The sequence below is a fragment of the Salvia splendens genome, chromosome 4 (assembly GCF_004379255.2).
Source record: "Salvia splendens isolate huo1 chromosome 4, SspV2, whole genome shotgun sequence".
Taxonomy (NCBI): domain Eukaryota; kingdom Viridiplantae; phylum Streptophyta; class Magnoliopsida; order Lamiales; family Lamiaceae; genus Salvia; species Salvia splendens.
In genome coordinates, this window is record NC_056035.1 from 14,424,646 (window position 1) to 14,442,749 (window position 18,104).

The 18,104-nt window shown below is 39.4% G+C and overlaps 1 protein-coding gene across 1 annotated transcript; it reads right to left on the reverse strand.

The window, feature by feature from the left end:
- Positions 1 to 5,626: 5,626 nt before the first annotated feature.
- Positions 5,627 to 7,608, reverse strand: LOC121798610 (heat stress transcription factor B-3-like). Its single transcript, XM_042197687.1, has 2 exons — positions 7,025 to 7,608; positions 5,627 to 6,335 (listed from the first exon to the last, which is right to left on the reverse strand). Exons 1-2 carry the CDS (start codon positions 7,265 to 7,267, stop codon positions 5,895 to 5,897), a joined length of 684 nt encoding a protein of 227 aa, XP_042053621.1. The 5' UTR covers positions 7,268 to 7,608; the 3' UTR covers positions 5,627 to 5,894.
- Positions 7,609 to 18,104: the final 10,496 nt, after the last annotated feature.

Consider the following 18,104-nt stretch of genomic DNA (forward strand, 5'->3'; position numbering starts at 1 on the left):
TTGGATCTCTAATAGTTGCATCATCTTGAACAACTTTTTTCTTGCCCTTCTTTGAAAGTGCCTTACTATTAGTTGCATCATCATTCTTTCTTTTCTTCTTATTTCTTATACTTTTTATTTCATCTACTAAAAGTCTATCATCAGCATCAGCATCAGCATCACGAATGTTCTTTCCTAATACACAAAAGATTTCAGTGTGTTAAACGGTTTATGTCATTATATAAAATTAAAGTATCATTTTATCCCCTGAAACTATTATTTTATCCACTGAAACTATCATTTTATCATTTGAAACTATCATTTTATGATGCAAAAATATCATTTAATCAGCCAAAAATCTAAAACTATCATTATGAAACAAAAATATCATTTTATCACTGAACCTATCATTTTACCCACTGAAACTATCATTTTATTCCCCGAAATTATCATTTTATCATTTTATCATTTAAAACTATCATTTTATGATGCGAAAGTGTCATTTTATCACTGAACCTATCATTTTACCCACTGAAACTATCATTTTACTCACTGAAACTATCATTTTATGCAAAAGTATCATTTTATCATTTGAAACTATCATTTTATCCCCTTACACTATCATTTTATTTTGCAAAAGTATCATTTCATAATCTGAAACCATCATTTTATCCCCTGAAACTATCATTTTATCCACTGAAACTATCATTTTCTAAATTTCAATTAGTTCAAAACAGCAGAAACAAATGTCTGAAACCATCATTTTATCCCCTGAAACCATCATTTTATCCACTGAAACTATCATTTATCTACACAAATATCTTTTTATCTACTCAAAGTATCATTTCATAATCTAAAACCATCATTTTATCAAGTGCAACTATCATTTTACCTTCTGAAACTATCATTTGCTAAATTTCAATTAGTTCAAAACAGCAGAGAGAGCCTAACTTGTCACTTAAGTAGAACAAAACACGACTCACAAAATCTACACTCAAAGAAACTGCTTCGAATCTGCATTATTGCAGCACACAATTTTCTAAACCAAAACGTTTTACTAATAGATCATGGTTTCTCAAGTGTAAAAGATCAGGAGGTTAGGATATGGAATAAGGTATGAATTGATTATACAAAACCAAGTATGAAGTAAATTCAAAGTAAATTCATCATGCTATCATATGTAACTCTAAATTTACACTAAAAAACTATAGAATCTAAAAAAACGTGAATCGCTGGCAAAATGATAAAATCGATAAAAAAAACAACAGTGAAATAAGTAATAAACTTCATCCAACCTCTCTTCGATAATGCTAGAGCGTTTTCCGTCATCATATTCCAGAATTTGCATGGTTTTTCCTTCGAAGCTGAAGAATCAAGGGTTTGAAATGCGATTCGGAGGGTTTGATGGCGATTCAGAGGGTTTGAGTGTGAGAGAAATTGAATTCAGCGTCTAGTTCACGTTTTCTTTCGATGCGCCAATTTTATAACGAAATGACAATTTTGCCCTTATACAACCGAAATATGATAGTTTTATTTGATAAAATGATAGTTTTGTTAGATTAAATCTAGACCACATATTTTAAAAATGTGTGGTGGAGATTTAGTTATAGGGTTATCACACAAATTGTGGTTGTCATTATAATGCACCCTTATATATATATGTATATATATATAAAATTTGATTTTTCGATTTTTTTCTTCCCCCGAACCAACCCGAAAAAACTGAAATTTTTGTAATTTCAAAACCGAAAAAACCGAACCGAATTTTAAAATTTTGGTTTGGTTCGGTTCGGATATTCACTTTCCGGTTTTTTTGCTCAACCCTAATTTTGGTGTCATTTTCCACTTCTCGTATTTTCTAGAACTCCATCGATTATGGCTAATGTTTTAATTAATTAGGTACTGGCGTAATTGATCTCTGATGAGTCGGATTATAAAGTATAATTGCTATTTCTTCATAAGTATAGTGTGCTAATTTGTCTTATTCAACTATTGACAAATTAAAAACGTGGGCACCGCATTTTAATTAACCAATCTTTACCTTACACTAAATTCGGTCAGATAATGGTGAACTATAACTTGTACTATAAAATTACGCACGAGTTGTATGCGTTAGCATTATTTTCCTTATACTTTATAAGTACATCATAAATTATTATTAGACATATAAAATTTCTTAATTAAAATTAACATTATGGTCGGCCTCTAGTTATGTAATTTATGTAACCGTGTATTTTCTTCCACCCAAGGTTCAAACTATGTCTAGAAGCATCAAAAGGTGAAAACTTTAAGTATACTTGATTACTAATTATATTCCATGATCACTTAGGTGCTAACCTACCTAGTTGAAATAAGTAGACTAGTTTACGGCAAACAATGTGACGATTAAAGGTGTGTTTAGGAGGAGAGACTAGGCTTAGATTATCCTCTTTGTTGGCCTAGTGATATTATCCAACTGTTTTGGTAGGAGAGATCAATCTATCGTGGAGGCTGTGATAGGTGGGAGGCCTCTAATTTACTGTTAGACCATGTGTATTAATCGCCGAAGAATATGAAGAACAATGAATGGATGGAGATAATTAAATAATAAAAAGAATGATTGGACGTTTAATTTTGGGCTTGTCCAATTTAATGTATATGCCTATATTTAGGCGCTCAATTAAAGTGATCAATTTCAAATTAAGTATGAATTAAATAGTACTTCTTTCGCTCCTTGATAGTTGAGGCGAAACTTTTTTAACACGGATTTTTAAAAAGAGATGTTGAATGTGTTAAATAAATAGATAAAATAATAAGAGAAAAAAAGTAGAGAGAATAAAGTAAGATAGACTAAAATAAGAAAGAGAAAAATGTCACTCTATATGAAAATGACTCAACTATGAGAGAACTTTTCGAAATGGAAAGATTCAACTATAAGGGAAAGGATGGAGTATATTCAATTTGTTATAAAAATAAGTATAGATATCATATGTGATTTTCTATTTAGTGACTCACCAAATAGAAAATAAAAGAGAATCACCAAATAGAAAATAAAAGGTCTTATATTCTCTATAAATACAAGCTATGGTTATGGAGTAGCTAAACTATGGAAGAATAATCATATTAACATTGGAAGAATACGGGAAAACGAATATCTATAGTCTATAGAAGAGGTAATGATAATTAGAAAACTAAACTAAACGGTAACATCTGAAGTTATTATTAAATGCAAACGAAGTATGGAGCATTATTCGATTAGCGTATGTACACTACGAGGAATAACTATTTTTGTGGGTTTAGGTAGTTGGAACATGTTAATTAAACACGTATTATGCATTTAATCTCATCAAAGTCCATGTACTTTGTTTTAGTCAAATTTATAGTAATAAGTAGCATATGACTTTGTCAAATGAAGTTATACACCATCGTGTATTGTATTGAATTCACTTGATATCCACGATTTTTTTTATGTAAAAGTTGTAGGAAAAACCAAATATGTTTCCACAATATGACCATTGGAAGTTTCTCTTGAGTCTTAAGATTTGTCGCCTTTCATATGCCATCATTTTCCATTTAAACAAAAGTCAATCACACTGTTCACATACTTGAATAAATAAAGCTTACATACTTCAAAGTTATTTGACTTTTATAACGGCTTCACATAAACTCTTTTATTGCTAGGTTCGCATGTCAAATTTCTTTGAATATTAACCAAATGGTTTGTTAATTTAGACGATGCTTGTTTTCCAAATTGGATTAAAGATTTTCGATGGGATGTCAACTGCCCATCAGCCACACTTATAATTCGTCTGATTCTTCTGCTATATTTTCACATTGCATCTACATACTATATTAGGCGTAACTGAACCTCATGAGCGCACATGATTTTATGAGTAAAAATTTAGTGGTCCGAACATATTGTCACGTGTATTCAACCAATAACGCAACTCCAGAAAGAAAAAAAAAAAGAAGAAGAAAGAAACTACTTCTGCAATTGTGATTAATAGGACACACTCCGTGACAATTATTCGGACTAGTAAATTTTTATTCAGATTTTAGGTTAAATTGCAATTAATTACTGATATTACTTCCCAATATTGCGGCTAAACAAAATTCTCACTGTTTAAGAAGTCGATGCGAGAAATCAAAGATCATATACTATATTAGATGTTATGGGGTTAATTCTTTTTTGATTCTAGGGCATTATTTACGTTCTTATTGTGTACTGTGTTTTTTTTAAATTACAAGTTTGGGAGAGACGCATGAGTGTCATGCGTCTTTTGTTAATGAAACGCATGATGCTCTTGCATTTTAGGCTAAGACGTATGACTGTTTGCGTTTTAAAAAAAATTAATTTAATTGAAAGACGCATGAGCGTCATGCGTCTCTACCTAAAACGCATGACACACATGCGTCTCTACCCAACTAATCAGATCTACTCAACTAATCACTCACACATGGCACTTTTGTAATACTACTTGAGATCACACATCACACTTTTAAATTGAAATCGTATTAATATTTCAATACTATTCATAAAAATATTAAATTTTGTTTGTAAGAATCACTTTTAAATAAGGGTTATTAAAGTATAATACTCCATCACACAACTTTTGAAAATTTTAATTTTCTCCACAAATTTCAAACCTAGCTAATAATATCATAAATTTTGACCTTAGAGCATCTCCAATGCACGGATGTCCCACTCGGACATCCACTAGGACTTCTCAAAAACACCTCCTGCCACGTCACTAGGACTTCCCATTCCACTGCCACGTCACTAGGACTTCCCCAGCACAATCCGCCCTTCCCATCGCCCTTCCCACTAGGACTTCCCGCAATAAAAAAAATCACAAATTCACAAATAAAGCAATTTACGTTTACGGAAATAAAATTTCAACACGAATACGAACGGGAAAAATTAACAACTTCATTAAAAAAACATACATGATTCGAAAAAAAAATTACTTTATAATAAAACAAAAAAAATTAATCACATCAACGTCAAGTGGTGCGAATGAAATGAAGTTCAACGAGCCGTATATATAGAGTTTAAAAAAAATAATACCGGACGTCCGACCCACGCCACAATGGCGGACGTCCACCCGCCCGTCGCCCGGACGTCCGAGGACATCCGACGTCCTTACTGGACGTCCGTATCCGAGTTGCTTCGTTACAATGGCGGACGTCCCGGTCTCCCGTCGCGGATGTCCGACCAGACGTCTGCCATTGGAGATGCTCTTAGTGTCAATTTCCCACTAATGATAGATTTTGGACTATTAAAATGACACAGAAGACGAGTTGACACTTACTTGATTGACGGCGTGAAACATCACTTAATTGTTTAAAAAAATGATACAGTATGTCATGAATAATAATAAAGATTGTTTAAAAACTCCAGCCCCTTCGCCCATAACAAAACCAGTGGAAATTGAATAGTTGGGTAGAGACGCATGACGCTCATGCGTCTTTCAATTAAATTAATTTTTTTTAAAAAAACTCATAACTGTCATGCGTTGTAGCCTAAAACGCAAGAGCATCATGCGTTTCATTAACAAAAGGCGCATGACACTCATGCGTCTCTCCCAAACTTGTAATTTAAAAAAAGCGTAGTACATAATAAGAATGTAAATAATACCATAGAATCAAAAAAGAATTAACCCTGATGTTATGAGAAGAAATTAGAACTTCAACAACCATCAATTTGATATATATACTCCTATATTTCAAATTATATTGAGATAATTAAGTGTTATGTAATCAAATCTTAGAGCATTATATATCACATAGGCAAATGTAGCTATTTATGAACTGCATCCTTTACAGTTCTTTCTCACACAGTATCTTTGAATTACACAATCTACACAAGTTGGGTGAATTTTCACCCAAATATGAGCCTAAAGTTAAATTTTGTTGAAAACCCTAGCACACAAAAATCAATTATTTGCATGAATGAGCATCCCAGCAGCAGCAGCAGCCTTACTTATTTCATGAGCCCTCTTTCTCTTCTTCACTCCCAATCTCACTCCGAAGAGCTTTGGCCCTTCCTCCGCCTCCGCCTCCGCCTCCTCCTCCTCCACCAAATCAAGAAGTTGTTTGCATTTCTTCTTCATGAAGGCCAACTCCGAATTCAAGACTCCATTCTCTTGCTTAAGCCTTTTGTTCTCATCAATGAGGCTTGTGAATTCCGACGAGGATGAGGTCGATGATGATCGCTGCTCCTCGTCCTTCGACTGTGGCGGTGCTGCTTGTACATTCTGCTGTGGCTTGTTGTACCACGCCTTTCTCCGGCGGATCTCGCAGAGTTGGTCCCTTTCACCTTTCCGGAACATGTCGTTGCTGAACTCCCATCGGTTGGTTGCAACTTTGTGAAAACCCTATAGGTATAATTTACCAAATAGATTAATGATTTCAAAATTAATCGATAAATAAAATGAAATTATTAACAATATTAGTAATTTATATAATTGGGTAATGAAATTATCTATAGGTAGATGATGATAGGGCTTCTCCAAAGCACGTGGTTATGCCACTAGATTAATTTGAATGATGGATATATATACAACCACCATGTTATATTGTTATATATATATGGTTAATTACTTTTGCAAGTAGTCCCTAAAAGCTGCTTAATCTTCCTCCTAATTTCCTGATTATATTAAATCACAAACACGTACACGTCTTTAGTATAATGTAAATTATCTAATATGTAGTATTATTCTAAAAATAAATCGTGTTCATATATAATCACACGAAATTAAGTTTAATTATTTAAAAGGGGTCCATTAAATTATTTTTTCTCGACAATATGATTAAGACAAACGATTATGATTTATGAACCATTGGTTTAATATAACAAAAGAAAATCACCCAACTTTTTGAAACGAAATAGGGGCAAGTTTTATTAAATACCATGATCATATATAAATATATAAATAACCTCTATCACGAGAAGTATAATAGTACTACTAATTTTCTTAGATAATAAAACAATTGCAACCAATATCAAGAAATCAAGACCAAAAAAATGAAAAGTGCATAATTAACAAATTTAAAAAAAACTTACATAAGTGTTGAGCTGCCTAACAAAGCTGGAGAAATTGCTGTGTTTGAAGAGGGTTGGCAGCAAATCTCTAGCAAACTCCGCCGGCTGCCACACCACGAAAGCCGTGCCGTCGGTGTTCCACGATACGACGTCGTCCGTCTCCGGATCCTCCACCAGCATGTACGTCTTCAGCAGGAACGGCGGCGGCGACGCTTTCCTCAAGTACTCCACCACCGCCTTCTCCCGCTCTCCTGCCTCCATCATAAATATACTATATACACTTCTGTTTAATTATATATGTGTTAGTTACAACTTCAAGGTGTTTTAACTAATTAGTTAGTTCTAGAGAGAGAGTTAGGCGGAGAGGTGGTGGCGGAGGGCGGCGGAGAAGAGAAGCAGGGCGGTTAGAAACTCCCAACCCCAGCAATAGAAGCCCAACACGACTGATCCACAGTTCATGAGAAATGCAACACCTACTTTAATTTTCTCTCTCCTTTGATCACACAAACAACCAAATCGCCCTATATCTATATATATTTGTGTGTGAACGTAATACTCCTATTTAATTAATTGTGTTTATGACTGTTTGTGAATTGTGTGAGAGAGAATTCTGAAGATAAATTAACGTGTTAAGTGTAAACACAACTTTTATAATGTGGTATGTATTTCTTTCGTGTACACGTCCATTAGTAAATAGACGAATTGAAGTTGGAATTTAATAAAGAAGATAGATAGATTGGTGAATTTTGGGAGCAGACAGATGACTTTTGGTAGCCAATGATTTTCAACTTTGAAAGTCCAGTCAAGTTTTTTTAATATTCATGGAAATGCTCAACCCCCTCCAACTTCTAACAGATTACATCACAATTACTATGTTAATAATGGATTTATTTTAGTTAATCCATCTAATTAGTCTTTCAGAGAGGATTTTGATTTTTCTGATGTAGTAATTGTTTATTAAACTAGCTTGATTAGAGGGAAAAAAAATCTTCTAGAAGGCAAGGCGTGGTCTTCTTATTAGATTATAAAGTGTAAAACTAATTAATGCGCAAAACCATAGAATACACGTCGATAAACAATAAATATTATATGATCAAAATATTAACACAACGTTTTTTGTAAAAAAAATTATGTATATAGGAGTAAATTTTATTTTCTCTACATACAATTGCACAGACTGTAATCAAGCACATAATCATTCATTTGAATTCCTAGTAATTAAGGAGCTAAGGTGGGGTAAACAGAATTTATTAATCTATAGATATACTTGATTTAAATTGTTCCAACTTAAACTTGATTATGATTCCATATTCTTTGCTACAGGTGACCTTTGTTGACTTTAAGACATTACCCTCTCTCTCTCTTCTCCCATTTAATCATATGTCTAGATTATCTCTTCCTAATTAAGATACGACATTAACTGCATTTGGCCACTAATCCAATTCAACATCATAATGAATGAAAAAAAGAGGGATATTGTGTTTTTCCTGAAAAAAATCGATTATTTTGTAAGAAATCGCTTTTTATATCTAGTTATCCACTTCAGGCTGAGCATTTTTTATTTATCAAAAAACAATATCTAGTTATCCAAAAACGAGATTTAGTGAGCTACATTTTGATCAGCAATTTAGGAAAATTACTAGGTCTCACAATTTTGGTGTGCAAATGTCGAACAACATAACATAACTGCTCGGTACATGTCCGAACAATTAGCGACTACGAGACCATTATTGTACTTAATTAGTAATTGACTCATTCCCTACAACTGATCCTCTTGGTCCGAATTTCCAATAACAGCTGTATAACACAAAATTGAGACACAATTATTTGTCTGCATTGAAATTTTTTTAACGCGGACGAGTCACATCATTCGACTAGTCGAGATTAACCTCTATGCACTAGTAATATGGACATACGAGTGTATAAAAACGAGTTAATTATTGCTTCGTGAATAAAGAATAACCGATCCTCGTTCAATATTTGTGGACTGCAAGGGAAAGTTAAAACGAATCTATATGTACGACAATGTGACGTTTAATTAATTTAAATAGGTACCCTAAAAATCAGGACAACAAAGAGTTCAGTCCAACTCTTCATATCATGGCAATCAAGATAAGGATTAATAAAAATTCACGAAACAAGGGATAGAGATAAAAAATCGAAATTTTGTAGAATTTGGTAAGTGGAAAATGATGAATCTTCGAACCACGTCAATTACGTGTTGAACGACTCTGTATTCAGCTTTAAATTCAATTTATCTTATCCAATCCCATTTTTTAATATAATACCATATGTCCATATGAATCACTATTAATTCAAATCAGAGGAGTACATCATTAATTTATCACATAAATAAAAAAAAGGAATAAGCCAATATGTTAGTAAGATTTACGGAAACGTGAACAACCGGATATACTAAAAGACGTGAATAACACTTTCAAATCAAATCAGTTTAGTGGTTCTACCAATATTTGATCGGATATAGTTTTAGAAGTTGCGTAAGCTGATTCTCAGATAGCACTTTGAACCGAAAAAAGATCAATAAGAAGAGACCTGAAACGAAAAATCGTGTCTCTTCACGAAGCATTGTGTCTCTTCCATTTCTTAACTGATTTTAACAGTTTTAAGGAGTTTCGAAAATTGCAAATCAGTCCTTCGACTATCAGAAATTATATTTCCGGATGAATTTTCTACACAGCAACTTTAATGGAAATAGAAAATTTTCTACACAGCTCGACCCCAGCCAGGGGCTCTGCCCCTTGGACCCCGCAACTCGGGGGCGCTGCCCCCGTACCCTCGTCTAATCATAATGAATTCAAATAAGCGTGCACTCCGCATTTCCAAACTTATATGATGTCTCATTATGATAATATTGATCAATCAAGTTAATCCAATTACACTAAAATAATCAACATGATAAACGCATTTTTTTTTATTATTTGTTTTTTGTCTACGGAATAATAGAAAAATGTGAACGTATTAGAAAGTTCTTAATTTAGTTGGGCAGCTGTGCATTCTTGACATCAATGTTCTCCCTCTTTTTTTATGTATATAAATACATTAATTATATGAGACAAATTAAAACCTGAAAATTCAAAATGTTGCACCTTATTTTCTTACAATGCATGTATAATTCACACATAAATTGGAAAATCAAGGCAAAATAGATGCATCTGCAGTGGGGAAACCCGCACCCCATTTTTGTTGATTTTCCCTACTCGATCGAACATGCCGGTTACCCACACCCAACCTGTATTTTGAATTGTATTATATTAGACAAGTTTATTCCTATGTAAGTATAAAATATATTAACCAAAAAAAACACAAATTTCAAAAATATTCACAAATTTGAGTCAGACTATATAGCAGGCTGTAAATTTAGGAACATAGTAAAAGATTAATTGTAAATCAATTAGTTATTAATTGGATTTAGGAATATCAAAATTTAAAATTTAAGAACATATATATATTCACTATTCATGAACATGAACTTTGAATTCCAATCCGTTGCATGCTTTTATGTGTAGTATCTTATTTTGAGTCGCCTAATTCATCATGAAATTGAAAAGTGATGGATCCGCGAATTTCTGATGTTAGTAAAAGCTGGTAGAGAATGAAACTACAACACACAGAATTTACGTGGTTCGATTTACTGAAGTAAATCTACGTCCACGGGAAGAAGGGAGGGCAAGATTGTATTGCTTGATCTGGGATTACAGCTTACAACACAGACTTGCTATATGATTTTATCTCTAGAGAGCTTAACCCTCTTCTATCTGATCTAAGTTCTATTTATATCTTGAACTAAGATCGTGGCTTGCATCACCACCCTAAGTCGTGGATGTCGTGTAGGTCATGGCCTAAGATCGTGGATGTAGCGTAGGTCATGGCCTACGATCGTGGCCTGAGTTGACACCACGTGGTAGTGGGTGTGTTGGACATCCTGTATGGGTCCACTAACTCCTTGTTCGGTCGAATACTGAGACCGAACTGCTTTGGTTGCCGATCTGAGAGTAGAGCTTGATGCCGACCTGAGAGCAGAGCTTGATTGGATGGCTTTTACCGAGCTGTAGGCTGAGGCCGAACTCTTTGGTAAGGCCGAACTCATACTCCTGCTTTGGTTGCCGATCTGAGAGCAGAGCTTGATAGGTTGGCTTTTACCGAGCTGTAGGCTGAGGCCGAACTCTTTGGTAATGCCGAACTCATACTCTTCCTTGGGCTTTGGGCTGATGGGCCGTCATTGCTGTTGGGCTTGTTTAGTACGCACCCCATCACTACCCCCCCCGAAAAGCGAAGTGAATCACTTCGGCGAAGCGAGTCACTTCGGCATTCTGAAAAAGGGGACGGGGGAGGCTGAAGTCAGGGGACGTGCCCTGCGCGTGACTGCATTAAATGCGGCATTAAATGCGACAGTAAAATCCGGCCGTCGAATCCTGAAAAGGTGGGATATGAAACGGTGCGATGATTTGAAATCTTTTCCAAATCTGATAAATACCGCCTTTCTTCATCATTTGAACACCTTTGCTATTGGCTTCTTCTGCACTCTCTATCTTTTGCGTGAAAAATTTCCTTCCGCTTTCAAAAATTTCCTCAGGATTTCTTCAAACTTTCAAAGAGTAAGAACCATGTCTGCTTCTTCTTCGTCTGAGTCTGGTAGCGGTAGAAAAGGGGGTAAGGGGTCTTCTAGCCGGAAAGAATCCGGGGAGAAGACCGTAGAGTATTTTCACAGTATCTTGAGTAAGGATACTGTGATATCCCTTTACGAAAAATACTCTTTTCCTGGGGGGAAGGCGGTGGTTCCCGACGATGATCATAGGGCTAACGACCCGCCGGAGGGTTATGCCACCGTTTACGAAGCCTGCTTAGAATGCGGGCTTCGTTTCCCTCTTCCCCCACCTTTTGTAGAGCTTCTTGATTTTTTTCAACTCCCTTTAGGTCAGGTGACTCCGAACTCTTGGAGGCACTTGTCGGCTTTTGCTGCCGAACTCCGTAGGCTAGATAAGGATCTGTCTCTGCGGGCAATCCTTAATTTTTTCCAATTTAAAAGGAAGGGATCTTGGTTTTACTTGATCCCCTTACAGCCTTTTAGGGCATTCTGCAAAACCAAGTGGCCGAAATGGCAAAACCGCTTCTTTTTTTATAATAGGACAGCGGCTCCGGGCTTCCCCTGGAGAGGGCCGAAGTCCGTGATTCCTCATCCTCGGTTAGAACCATTGGCCGAGCTCGATGGCGAGCTCAACAAGATTCCCGTAGTTAGGAAACAATACACGGAGTCTGAGCTCGTCAAGGGCGACGTCGTGTTCGACATCTCGTCTTCGGACGAAGAGGCCGAGGGTGAGGATTTTTCTTTACCTTTATGTTCTACTGCTTTAACGAAGAAAACTAACCTTGCTTTCTTGCTTTTTGGCAGTGTACATGCTGAACAAGGCTACCCGAAAATCTTCGGAGTCCAAGGAGCCGGAGAGGCCGAAAACCACCAGCTCGGCGTCTGATGCCGAGAGGACTCCGAAAAGGCAAAAAACCTCTTCGGATCCGAAGAAGCCGGAGTCAACTTCGGCAAAGGGGAGGGGGAAGGCCCAGAAGCCCCCGAGAGCGCCAGAGAAAGACGTGGTCTTGGCGCCTCCTTCGGAACATATCTGTGAGCCGTTTTTATGGCCCACGGACTTCGCCGAGGTGAATTCTCTTCTTGATTTTCTGGCCTTGCTTTTTTCCTGTATTTTTTGTGGTCCCTTTGTTGACTTTTTTCTTTATTCATTTTCAGAGGAACGATATGCTCTCCAAGCTCGTCGCCGTCGAACTCTCCAAAGCGTCCAATGACTATGCTGAGATGCAGAGGAAGTTGGCGGCTGCTTGTCATCGGGCCGAACAGGCTGAGGCTAACTTTGAGAAGGCCAGAGCTGCTAGGATTTCGGCCCAGGATGAAGCTCAGTTTGCCAAAAACCAGCTCGTCATCCAGCGGGAGCAGACGAAACGTCTGGATGCTGCTGCCGTGGTTGCCCAAGGGGAGGCTCTCCGTGTTTACACGGAGAAACTCTTTTTGAGCAGCCAGTTCTCGGCCTTTGTCGGTAGTCTGGTAAGGCTAATTGCCGATAAGGGCGAGCAGGGGGCCGACGTCGTGCTGCCTCTGTACAGCCGAGAGATAGCGGCTCGGCTTCAGAATCTGCCGCTCCTTGAGGAGCTCGCTTCATCTTCGGTCCTGCTTTCTGCAGACCGAGTCCGGAGTTGTCGAGCTGATCGGGACGAGAACCTGGAGGCTATCTTTGCCTCCGTGGGACCCGTTTCACCCGCTTCGACTTACAACGGAGAGGGTGAGGCCGAGCCGCTGGAGCGGGAGGCCGAAGTCGATCAGGCCGGGCATCCGGAGAAGGAAGCCGATCAGGAGGCGGAGGCGAGGCCGGCAGGAGGCGAGGCTGAGGCTGAGGTAGCCCAGGAGAAAGAAGCTGTACCAGACCGAGGAGCCGGAGACGAAGCTGGCGGAGTATGATTTCGTCTCCCTTCTCTTAGTCTAGTTTCTTCCTTGTAAAATGGCCTTGAAGCCCTAGTGTAAAAAATTTTCCTTGTGAATGAAAAATTCTCTACACCTGTCTTCGTATAGCTTTTCGTACTCGCCTTTATTCCTGTTGTATTTTACTATCTGCTCGGTACAGCTGCCGAACTAATATAGCTGCTTTGTACCCAAGGAGATGGAGATACTTCACTGGAAACGGCTGTACTCTTCGGCTTTGGACGAAGCTGAGAGAAGAGCTATAGCCGATCAGACGAAGAATGACGAGCTTCTGGCTCGTTTAGTGAAGCTGGAGGCCGATATCAAGGACTTAGAGTCCGATAAGAAAGATCTGGAGGCCGAGCTGAATACGGCCATTGCTGAGAGGACTGCGTATGAGGATTACATCCGTGTGCGCGGGGGAATGACCATATCAGATGTTCAGAGTCGAGTTGACGAACTGTGGGAGGAATATCATGTACTCCGTATGAACAATGTGCTGGAGAGCCCGGCTTGCCAACAAGTTGTGACATCACTGCGGCGTTGGGCTTCTCGGTACAACATTGTTCTTTCTCGGCGCCCCTCCATAGAAAGATTCCTTCGGCATATCGCGCCAACAGATGCTCGCACTCCAGATCAAACCTCTGGTTCCCTTGTTCAAAATCCTACTCCCAGCCAACAACGAACTCCGGAACAGCCGGAAACGTCAAGACGAGAACGGGCTCAGGAGCAACCGGAATCGTCAAGACAGGGACGGACTGAAATTCGCCGAGGAGTTGTGACTATGAGCGAGCAAGATCAGCAGATGCTTATTGCAGAGACTCTTCATCGCCGAGGTGTTAGGACTTCTCGGGCTCGGGGAAGAGGCGTTGGGTCGAGGATAGCATCTCGTCGACCTGCTTATTCTTCATCTGCTCGGAACAACCGAACTCGGCTTCCAGAGGATTTTGCAGATAGGTGGCTTAACTTCAGCAACCCTGGACAGTAGAATAGTCCTTTGTAATAGCGTAACGCCATTTTGTAGGGTAGCGGAGTTGTATGCCGAACAAGATTTGAAAAATGAAATTTTGTTTTCGCTTCTAACACTGTATTTACAGCTTAGCGAAAAAATTTCATCGTACTTGTCCTCGGTCTTATGAAGTAAACTTCTTTGACCGGACTTGGTCCTTGGTCTTATGAAGTAAACTTCTTTGACCGGACTCGTCTTTGGTCTGATGAAATAAACATCTTTGACCGGACTCGTCTTTGGTCTGATGAAATAAACATCTTTGACCGGACTTGGTTTGTGTTCTAATTTGGCGATTTGTCGCCGGGATCGAACTTTCCCTTGTCCTAATTCGGCGAGTTTTATCGCGTGGATCGGACTTTCCCAGTTAACCGAAGTGGTCTTATGCAGTAAACCTCTTTGACTAGACGTGGTCGTCCCCGGTCTTATGAGGTAAACTTCTTTGACCGAACTTGGTCGTCCTAATTCGGCGAGGTTTATCGCGTGGATCGGACTTTCCCTTATTGCAGTTCGTTTCAGACGAAGTGCTTGTTAAGCTGAATTGCGGTCTTGTATCCTCCTTGGAAGCTTGGACTCACAATCGTTTGCTTATTGCAGTTCGTTTCAGACGGACTGCTTGTTAAGCTGAATTGTGGTCTTATATCCTCCTTAGAAGCTTGGACTCACAATAGTCTTTAATAATCGATCTAAAAAGGGGATCAGTCTTTAAAGAACGATATACCTTGGTACCATTTGTAAGAGACGACAAGCACATAGAGACAAAACACATAGAGAAAAAATGAAAAAGACGAAAGAAAAAACTTAACTTTTTTTAAAAAAACGACAAGTAAAAGGTACAAGTAAAAAACAAACAAATAAAAACACATACCCCTATGACCGAACTAGACACGAGACGGACTGACCGGACTTGTCTCTTATAAGTGGAACTTCTTGAGGTTGGAGACGTGCCATGTTCGGGGTACTTGTTCTCCTGACATGTGAGTCAATTTATAAGACCCTTTGCCGAGGACTTCTGACACCCGATATGGACCCTCCCATGTGGGTTCGAGTTTGCCCAGCTTTTCTGCTCGGCTTACTTCGTTGTTTCTCAAGACGAGATCTCCCACTTGAAATTGAAGCTTTTTCACCCTTTGGTTATAATACCGGGCTACTTGCTCCTTATACTTGGCTGCTTTTATGCACGCCAATTCTCTTCTTTCTTCGGCGAGATCTAGTTCTGCTCTCAGTCCGTCGTCATTCATTTCTGAGGAGAAATTTAGAGTTCGGGGACTGGGTACGCCGATCTCCACCGGAATTACGGCTTCAGTGCCGTACACCAGACTATACGGAGTTTCACCGTTGGAGGTTTTGGGCGTAGTTCGGTAGGACCATAGGACTTGAGGGAGATTTTCTACCCATTGTCCTTTGGCTTGTTCTAACCGGGCTTTTAACCCTTTCACCAGAATCCGGTTCGTTACTTCCGTTTGTCCGTTTGCTTGGGGATGGGAGACCGAAGTGAACCGCTGTTGAATGTTCAGCTCTTGGCACTAATTCTTGAACGTCTTGTCGGTGAACTGGGTCCCATTATCCGAGATGAGGATGTGGGGTATGCCAAATCGGCACACTATGTTCTTCCAGACGAAGTCCAATGCCTTTGAGCTCGTTATCGTAGCTAATGGTTCCGCCTCCACCCACTTCGTGAAGTAGTCCACGGCAACGATAAGGAATTTCATTTGCCGAGGAGCTTGAGGAAGTGGTCCCACTATGTCTATGCCCCATTGCATGAAAGGCCAAGGGCTTTGCATAGTGTATAGATCGGTCTGCGGCATCCTTGGGACATTTGCATGAATTTGGCACTTCGTACACTTCTTGACGAGCTGCACTGCCTCTTGTACCATGGTTGGCCAATAATATCCCCATCTCAGAACTTTTTTAGCTAAAGCTCTGGCTCCGATGTGGCTACCGCACGATCCTTCATGAACTTCTCTGAGGATGTAGTCCGTCTCTTCTGGTCCTACGCACCGCAATAACGGCTGGAGGTAAGACTTTCTAAAGAGGACTCCTTCATGAAGTTCGTACCGAAGTGCTCGGCACGTGATCTTCCGAGCTTCTCTCTTATCCTCGGGCAATTGTCCTTGATCCAGATACTGCAAGATCGGCGTCATCCAGTTCGGCGAGCTAGATACTGAATGTACCTCGGCTTCATCAATGCTTCGATGCATTAATTCTTCCGCCTTTGAGCTCGGATCTGAGGCCAACTTACTTAAGGCATCTGCTCGGCTATTTTCCGCTCTGGGAATGCGGATTATCCGAAAATAGGAGAAACTTCGGCTGATGCTTTGCGCTTTGTCCAAATACTTCTTCATTCTCTCGTCACGAGCTTCACTTGTACCCAACATGTGATTTACTATGACTTGTGAATCACAATGGACTTTGAGAGATTTGACGAGCAGACTTTGCGCTAACTGGAGTCCGGCCAGGAGGGCTTCGTACTCGGCTTCATTATTAGTAGTGGGGAATAGGAAACGAAGTGAGTAGGTTACCTCGTGTCCGTCGGGAGCGACAAGTAAAATACCAGCTCCACTTCCCATCTTGTTTGAAGCTCCATCTACGAATCCGCTCCAGCAGTCCGGCGGCTCTACTTCGGATTCCAAGGGCTGTGCTAGTTCGGCATTGGCAGAATTCTTCTGTTCGGCAATAACGGGAATTGCTTGATCGAACTTCGCTTCTGCAAGAAAATCCGCCAAGGCTTGTCCCTTGATGGCTTTCCGAGGTAGATATTCAATTGTGTGCTCTCCCAACTCTATAGCCCACTTGGCGATTCTGCCTGATGCTTCTGGTTTGGTCAACACTTGCCGAAGTGGCAGATCAGTTAAGACGCATACCTTGTGAGCATAGAAGTATGGCCGCAGTCTCCTTGCTGCATTTACTAATGCTAGAGCAATCTTTTCCAGAGGTTGATACCTGGTTTCTGGACCTCTTAATGCTCGGCTTGTAAAATAGATGGGAAGCTGCTTTAGGCCTTCTTCTCGTACGAGCACCGCGCTGATGGTTTGATCCGATGCCGCTAAGTATAAGAATATTACTTCGGCTTCGGTTGGAGCAGAGAGAATAGGAAGCTCGGCTAGATAACTTTTGAGCTCGTCAAAGGCCCTTTTCTGCTCGGCTCCCCACTCGAACTTTGGTGCCTTTTTCAACACCTTGAAGAACGGCAGTTGCTTTTCGGCTGCTTGGGAAAAGAATCGATTCAGTGCGGCTAGACATCCGGTTAGCCTTTGCACGTCATGTATGGACTTCGGCATTGCCATGTTCTGAACGACTTGAACTTTTGAGGGGTTTGCCTTGAGTCCGTCCTTTGAAACCCAACAACCCAGAAACTTTCCCGAATCTACCAAAAAGGTACACTTTTGGGGATTAAGTTTGAGGTTGGCTTTCTTGAGCACGTTGAGAGTGGACTAGAGGTTGTGCTCGTACTCCGAAGTGCTTTTGCTTTTGACGACTATATCGTCAACATATACTTCGACCTCCTTTCCAATCAGGTGCCGAAAAAGCTTGTCTACCATCCTTTGATAAGTGGCTCCGGCATTCTTTAAACCGAATGGCATCTTTTTATAAGCGAAAATGCCGAAATC